This window comes from Aulonocara sp. 'chitande type north' Nkhata Bay, linkage group LG7 (assembly GCF_057382095.1).
Source record: "Aulonocara sp. 'chitande type north' Nkhata Bay isolate Kocher_YH1m ecotype deep benthic linkage group LG7, A_spYH_male_GT1.1, whole genome shotgun sequence".
Taxonomy (NCBI): domain Eukaryota; kingdom Metazoa; phylum Chordata; class Actinopteri; order Cichliformes; family Cichlidae; genus Aulonocara; species Aulonocara sp. 'chitande type north' Nkhata Bay.
This window is the reverse complement of record NC_141350.1, coordinates 50,019,683-50,028,049: the sequence shown is the minus strand read 5'-3', so window position 1 is coordinate 50,028,049 and position 8,367 is coordinate 50,019,683. Positions and strand designations below refer to the sequence as shown.

General features: G+C 38.5%; 1 protein-coding gene across 3 annotated transcripts; it reads left to right on the top strand.

Annotated features, from left to right (window-relative positions):
* Positions 1 to 339: 339 nt before the first annotated feature.
* On the top strand, positions 340 to 7,851 carry btc (betacellulin, epidermal growth factor family member). 3 transcript variants are annotated; one of them, XM_086301055.1, is made up of 5 exons: positions 340 to 897; positions 1,523 to 1,630; positions 5,673 to 5,827; positions 6,124 to 6,273; positions 6,420 to 7,851. In XM_086301055.1, exons 2-5 carry the CDS (start codon positions 1,559 to 1,561, stop codon positions 6,562 to 6,564), a joined length of 522 nt encoding a protein of 173 aa, XP_086157181.1. In that variant the 5' UTR covers positions 340 to 897; positions 1,523 to 1,558; the 3' UTR covers positions 6,565 to 7,851. The 3 variants fall into 3 exon arrangements, with proteins under 3 accessions (XP_086157181.1, XP_086157180.1, XP_086157182.1); XM_086301054.1 differs by having other exon boundaries at positions 437 to 897; positions 5,707 to 5,827; XM_086301056.1 differs by lacking the exon at positions 340 to 897 and having other exon boundaries at positions 927 to 1,630.
* Positions 7,852 to 8,367: the final 516 nt, after the last annotated feature.

Genomic DNA, 8,367 nt, shown 5'->3' with positions numbered 1-8,367 from the left:
ATTCGATAAGCCGAGGGACTTCCCATGACGAGTGGTTCTCCACTACTCCTATTTTCTTTTTAAACTCTTTACTCTATTTTTTCTTCGAAAGTTTTCACCTAAAAGTAGTAAAATGAATAAATGAAATGATGTAACTGAAGTTTAAAGTGTAAGTAAAAGAAGGTTGCTACAACCATTTAAACTTCCACATTAAACTTTATTTCACTTTCCTTAAACTCTCCAGGAATCAGTGCAGACCTGCAAGGAATCCAGCTGTTCCAGCCATCTATTTTACTATCAGATTTTATCTCCTACCCATCCACCTACATTTATCTGCTTTCTGTTCCAGGGAATGAGGGAAGGACAGTGGAATGGAAAATTAAAAATAGAATCTAAAGTCCCTTTAAGCTAAACCGGTGCCACGTATTGTCAATGAATGCTCCACCTGTCATTTCATTCTTAAGAAAGCAAACCTCAGGTATAAAGGCAAACTTGTTCTCTACAGAGAAAATAAACAGAATAGCTTGAATGGAGTTGTCTTCTCCTTTAAAGCTTTAAAAGTATGGGCGGGGATCGGAGTTCGGTTTCAGTGCCGCCTCCTTTTTCTGTTCTCACACCCAGCAGCTCAGGTCAGTCACAGAAGAGTCAGCGAGCTGACGTGCTTTGGTTATAGCTTCAAGCTTTCCCGGTTGATTATGAAATTAGCCACCATCAATGAAGAACCACAATACGACACGCCACTGGGGAACTTCCACAGCCTTTCCACACCTTTTTCAAAGGTCGCTGACCCCTGAAAAAGGACTGAACCAGTTTGACTTTTGTTTGTTAATGACACTGAACTTTAATATACTGGATGAAAACTTTTATCAAGTGAGGAGATGGCCAAAGTGCACAGACTCTATGTAGGAATAGTAATCGGTAAGATCTTTTCTCTTGTTCACCTTTCTTTCTCATTGTCCATAAGCAGAAGGCTAAAAACCCAAAAGGATAATATTAAAATGATATGTAAATAGTTCTTGTTTTAAATGCATGTCCTGTACGGTTCCAGTTTTCTTCTCATATCTAGTTTTTAAAATGTCATTTGAATAGCTCTATGTTGTTTTGACTGGTATTAAAACCATGTGTTATCAAAATAATGGAGCCAAAACAAGTTTACGGGCAATTCCCTGCTAAGCAACTTGTGGAATAATTGTACTTGTACAACAAGCTTCACTTGTGGTTAATGATTAAATGAAAAGCTCATGCACAAGGAATGTGCATCTTCTGTGATCATTAATCATCATCAAATCAGGCTTCCCTTAATATAAGTTTTGGAAACTGTTTGTGACGTTGTCCTTTCTATAGGTTTATATATTAAAAAAACAATTATTTGCCAATACAGTGACCAGGAAAAGTAATAGAGGATGTTTATAGAGTAGTAAAAGTCCTGTCATCGCTTGTCCAGATCCTGTAAGTACAATGCGGCTAAACGCTGGTTAAAATGTGCAGGTGTACGTACGTTGGTTGTGTGTGATTGGCTTTTTGTTTGTGCTCCTGGCTGCAGCTCTGACCTTATGCAAATACTGCCTGGCAGAGTGGAATGCCACAGACGCGCCTCCCACTGGAACTGTGTCCGACTGTCATCTCCATGGCAACAGAGACAATTGCACAGGTAGATATGGAAAGGTGGTGTAAGGGGCGTTTCTGTGACGGTGTCATAACTGCTTCTTTGGTTTGACTTTTTCAGTAGTAGAAGTAGTAAGACAGATGTTGGTATGAGACGCACTTGGAAAAGTATATTGTTGAGGAGTCACAATATACAATACACAATATAAAATGTATCAACCCTTAGTACAGAGGTATTGTCAACAACCTCTGCTGAGTAATTTCTGTAATTAAGCAAATTTTAACTACAATCTCATCATTGTTAGATGGATTTTGGTGGGAAATAAACCACTAGATAAGACCCATAACATGGGTGTTGTATTTTATATGGGATTAAGTACAATAGCACAAATTTATATATATATATATATATATATATATATGTGTGTGTGTGTGTGTGTGTGTGTGTGTGTGTGTGTTCTTTTGGAAAAATGTAGATTAATTTAGATAATTTTTTGAACTTAGGAAGCTAACTAAAATAAAATTAAAATATTGAGGAATTATGCTTAGTTTTAGTATCTGTTGGTGAAAGTTTTTATTACGACTTTGCTGATAAGACATTGATGGACATGCTTACTGAGACTGTGGATATCTAGAAGACTGTATGTGAACTTCTTCCAGAAAGTTCAGAGTTTTTATTGTAATACCTTTACTGATTTCCTTATTCTCGCATCTGAATTATGCTCTCTATACAATAATGATTAAAAAAGACTAAAACTTACACTTTCACTCTAGAAACTAAAATGAATATAAGACAAAGACACAAAATAAAATTAAAATAATAGCTGACTATATAATAGAAAAGCTCTAATCAGTCCAAATTAATAGTTTGAAAAGAATTGAAATTAATAGATTCTATTTAAGATTTGAAACGAAAACTGACTTTATGTTTGTATATCTATAAAACAATCACCGTTGTTTAGCTAAGGTGTGCAGAAAGCGCAGAAACAGGTTGAAACACACTATTTAGCACCGCTTTTCACTTTGATTTGTGATTTTTTTTTTTTTTTTTTAAAGATGTAGTATTTTAGTTTGTGAGCTTTATAGGGTCTAAAGACTTGTTCGGGTTAGCTATGTCCTGTTTTCCACTGTTTTTGCTAAGCAAACCAGCAGCTAGTGTTAGCTTTATAGCTCACGAAGTGACAGTGGTATCGGTTGCCCCATCTCGGCTAATTCTTGGCAAGACAGCAAATAAAGCTACTTCCCAGACTATCTCTTTAAACTTCGTAACATGAGATTTTTCCTTTCAGCACTGAGGTCATGACAGCAAACTGGGTCTCGTGTTTCAGCTAACAAGTGAAGCGCTCTCATTGATGTCGCAGCACTATTGTTTTACAAGCTCAATATTCAAAGATAATGTCATGAGAGCCGCTTGTAAAGATAGCGGTATTCAGAAGAAGTGTTATATGAAACCGGTGGTCAGAAGTTCATCTCCATGGCTAACCAGCAGCTGTCAGGGTGTGTTTTATCATGTGTGTCTGTGATAGAGAAAAGGGAGAGGATGAAAACAGAATCCCATTTCATTTTGTAAAGAATTTTAATGAAACGACTTGATTTCCAAAACAGCTGAGATGCTTCAAAAATGTGAACAAAAACAGGAGGATTTTCGAAAATAGGTCGGGTCTTTTAACTGGAATATTTTACTACTACGTGAAAAATATGAGCTCATTTTGAATTTAATGGCAACAACATGTTTTAAAAAAGTTGTCATGAGGGCAACGCAAGACCGGAAAAGTAAGTGGTAAAAAAAACAGCTGGAGGAACATTTTATAACTAATTAGGTTAACTGACAATAGGTCACTAACACGATAACGTATTTAAAAAGAGCCTATGAGAGAAGCAGAGTTTCTCTGAAGTAAAGTTGGGCAGAGGTTCACCAATCTGCAAAATAAATGTGGAATGTGGAACAATTTTAGAATGATATTTCTCAAAGCACTTTTAATATAATATCTCATCATCTACGGTAATAATACTATCATATCATCAAAATAATCAGAGAGTCTGGAGAATTCTCTGTGGGTAAGAGACAAGGCTAAAAATCAGTATTGCATTAAAAGCAGGTATGATTCTGGCAGGAACGTTTTGGCACGGACTCAGGAGCACTTCAAGACATCAATGTTTGCGAACACAGTTCACCGTGCCAACTACAAATGCTCTGTCGTGCAAAGAAAAAGCCATGAACATGATCCGGAAATGCAGCCTGAGCCAAAGTTCATTTAAAATGAGGGCAAGTGGAAAACTGTTTTGTCATCGGACAAACTAAAATTTGAAATTCTTTTTGTAAAACAGGATCACGGTGCGCTCCGGATTAAGGAGGACAAAGACAATCTGGTTATGATCAGCATTCAGGTCAAAAGTCTCCAAAGCAAAGCCTAACCCTAACCCCAAGGCCAATAAGTATCATGGTAGAAGAGCTCAGGGGCTAAACTGGCTTGCAGTCCAGATCTTTCACCAGTTGAATACATTTGATGCATCATGAAATGGAAAATAAGACGAGTCAGGACTGCTGAGCAGCTATAATTTCATATCAGATAAGAATGGGAAAACATAAATTTTCCAAAAGTCCTGCAATTGTTTACAGACTGGTGTTAAACATGGCCCAGTCCCAACTTTTTAAAGACATGTTGCAGCCATCAAATTCAACATGAGCCAAACTTTTTCTTAAAGGATTTTCGGTTCGTATATTTGATATGTTTTCTATGTCCTATCATGAATAAAATATGGAATAAGGAGATTTGCAAATCATCATATTCAGTTATTATTGAGATGTTGCAGAGCATCCCAGCTCTTCTGGAGCTCAAGTTGTAGAGACACGTGTCTAATGAGATCTCGATGACACCAGGCCTTTCCTGGCATGCATTGCACAGTTCTTCAGTGGATCGTGTTACAAACAGTCTATATATACACACATCATGCCATGCCAGAAGGTGAGGGAGTACATCAAAGAAGATCATGACACAGTTACAGAAATAGACGTTTGGAGAAATGAGCTCATTTGCTTTTGGTACATTTGTTCATTTAGACAAGGTGACTGATGAATCTCCATTAGGCCTATATACTAGGCACATAAAGAAAATCTTTTTGTGTTAGCCATACACTGCAGGCGATATGAAAGACAGAAATCTGAAAAGCAGCGGGGGCTCTAACTTGAACTTGGTCTTGCTATTTGAAGTAGAGACTGAGCTGATTAGGTAATGATACAGCTTATTCTTAGAAGTTGTTTTAGTGCAACCGATACCTGAAATCAAGAACAGCACATGGCACTAGGACTTCTCAGCGGTGACCATTTTATTGGAACCATAATTTACAAAATAAGCATTATGCTGTATTGAAGAAGGCTCTAAAACATTGAGTCCTTTAAGAAAATGTTTTCCAAAATCAAACGTAGGATAATTTACTCAAAGACTTCTCTACAATCTGATTTCTTTTGGCAGTCGCAATAGTCTCCCCCTGTTGACCATTAGAAAGAACGCAGGGTTAAGGCACTAACACACTGACTTCACTCAGTGTCTATATGCTCGATATATCTATCTATCTGTTTTGTATACAGTCAGTGACAGTGACATTAGAATTTGATAAATAGTAATATTAATTTAAAAAAATTGTGCTTTACTTTTTCAAACCATAAACAAAAAAGGCTTTTTGCTTTTTCTAAACAAAGTATATTTTTGATTTGGCATAAGATCAAGAAAATAGCTTCGATATGCAACATACACATTTTCCCCATAAGTACAGTTGGAGGACTCCATAGCTACATATAAGCATTTGAGTAGCTTTAAAAAGACAAGTAACAAGGGAACACAGTTCATCTATCTCAGGTTAAAGGGAACAAACTCCAGCTACCAGCCCAAGTTGTAGTTTTGTGAGGGCTTTCATAAGGGACTATTTTATGCCTAGTAATAGTGACAGGGTCATTGTTGATGGAAACAGGCATTATCATAGAGTAGACTATTTTACCAAAACTATGCTTTATATAGAACAACTGACAAATTTCACTGTTTAATTTCTGTATTTATGAGCTTCTATACGTGCTTGCTAACAATGATTAGACTCCTCCCCTTTCTACACATTTTACTCCTCCAGAAGACACAGTAGATACTGGACAGTCGAATGGGCACTTCTCAAAATGCCCAGAGGAACTTGAGTATTACTGCATCCATGGGGAGTGTCGTTACATAAAGGACCAGGATGCACCGTCCTGCAGGTGAGGCGCAGATTTCCAAACTCTGTTTTCAAGTTGTGCAAAATGTAATTTAAACAAAACTCATTCTGCAAAATCATTTAGCTGTGGAGCAGAGACAGTGACAAGAGACTGACAACAAGGATGTTTATTTGAACAAACAACAGGGTGCAAAAGAAAGCCCTGTCATTTATGTTCCTGCACGACAATGCTTCCAGGGTTCCGTCCGAGCATGTTAAAGAAGTAGACGAACAGATGCCTTGCAAGAAAAATGCACACGAAAATGAAGTTAGGAACACATTTTATGTTCTTTGTCACAGGTGTCATTTCGGTTACATTGGTTCCAGGTGTGAGTACCTAAATCTGGAGGTGCAGACAGGGCAACGCAAACAGAGAATCATAATTACCTGTGCCATCGCAGGGCTTGTGCTATTAATTCTTCTTGTTGTTTTCATCTGCATCTGTTCACGGTAAGTCTGTGTACATGTGAGGGGCTAAATGAAATGTTTTTTCACCATTGTATGGAATGCATGTAAAGGATCAGAGTGGATGCCTGCTGCATACTGATGATTAGCTCTTGGCTCTTGATTGTTGGCCATGATTGTTTCTTTCTCAGTCGTAGGAGGAGATTGCAAAGGGACAGACAAAGGGAGGAACCAAGGAATGGGACGGAGAAGCTTGGCATGATGATGGACAGCAATGCAACAGGCTCAACTTTAAAGCCGGACTCAGCAGAGCAAGCCCTCACAAATTCTGTATGAGAACCTAGCTGAGGAACGTGTCTGGGAATCTTTTATACATAAAAGATGATAGCTGTCACCTTCGCTTAAGCAGTCGGAGGTTTGTGAACGGCACCGAGGCATTTATGGATAAAGTGCATCTGTCGGTGCACTTTATGGGAGTTTATACAGTTCCTTTTAACACTCTTCAAAGAAGTGTGAGAGCAAAGAAGATGCCGTCCAGGATGTATGATAAATATCAGTCGGAGAGCTGTGTTTAGCTGCTGGTGTGCTGGCACGGGTGATTTTTCCACTTCTGTGGAGAAACAGGCTCATCTACCCTCTGACTAAGTGCTGCTGGGCTGCACCGCACTAAATAAACTGTTGCTATCCTGGAAAAGGCTGTGACACTATTTGGCAGGCAGTGATAACAGTTGATCCGGCTGACCAGATAGTGCCCTTCGTGGGCGACACATGGACACTAAGACATGGAAGAAAAAGGACTGCACGAAGATACGGCACTCCATAAACTCCCGTCATGTGAACAAACCATTAGATGTATAGAAATCCTCAAGAGTACTGCCAGCTGCTGTTTTAGTAGCTTTGTGTCATTTTTGTATTGCTCCTATTTGTTTCAGGCTGGTTTTGCTTTAGTGTCACGTCACAAGATCAGAGTGTTTATTGTACAGGCACCAGTAAAATCAACAGTTATCACGTATTCAGCAATCCACAGAAATGAACTAACACCGAATATTGTTACTCAGAAACATTAGCAATGCAAGAAAAGCATGTATAATTACACACACACACACACACACACACACACACACACACACACACACACACACACACACACACATATACAGTATGTATAAAATGAGGTTCTGGATTCTCCTGGTTTGGAGGAGGACAAGGAGAACTTGTGCTGAAGGCTGTTTTGATCTGTATATTTGGAGCCGAGCAGCCTCTGAGCTACAGAGGCTGAACAGCTGAGCCTGTGTGTGGAGGCTTGGCTTAACTAAAAGCGCTCCACTGTATGAGACAGTTTCCAAACTTGCTAGCCTTTCACTTTGGGGTTTTAATGTGTATCTGTATGTGTATGAGCTCTAAATGCAGTCTGAAGAGAGTGAGGACAAAGTCAGAGAAGCTTGTTCTCATGTTTATATGTCACCTGTCAGTAAATGTGCCTCCTACGTGCACTGTGCATTTGCATTTGCTTCAGCCATTTTTTTCTAATTTGTCTTTTCGAATGAAACTGACACTATGTGGTGCTCTCTAATAAATGGAACATGCCTTTACTCTGCAGGCTAATAAATGTTCACGATCGCTGCTGATGTGCAAATTCCTGCAGATAACTGTATCTCTGTAACCTTTCATATGAAACTATTATTTCATCCTCCACAACACAGACTCTGGACTACATAAACAAACATGCAAGACATACTGCAGTCATATTAAATCATAATTATGCTTCATTGCAGGGGGTTGTTATGTTGCTATGGTGCTGTAACTTGTGTCAGCAGTGTGAGCCAAAAAATACCAGTCTGACAGTGAACATAACACACCATCATCCTACGACATAAAGAGATGTAATCCTGCTGGCACAAACCTGCAGCATTACATCCCCAAATGGGAATTATCCTGTAACTGACTTTATCCTTAAAACCATCACAGCTTTGCATACACCGTAAAAAAAAAATCCTAAAAAAACAGTAATATTCCAGCAGCTGGGGTGCCAAAACAATACCAAAAAATAACTTTCCCATGAAAATACAGTTATTTTCAGTAATGACAATACAGTTTGTTGCCCTAATTTCACATGGGATTTTGGCTTCTTCAACATTA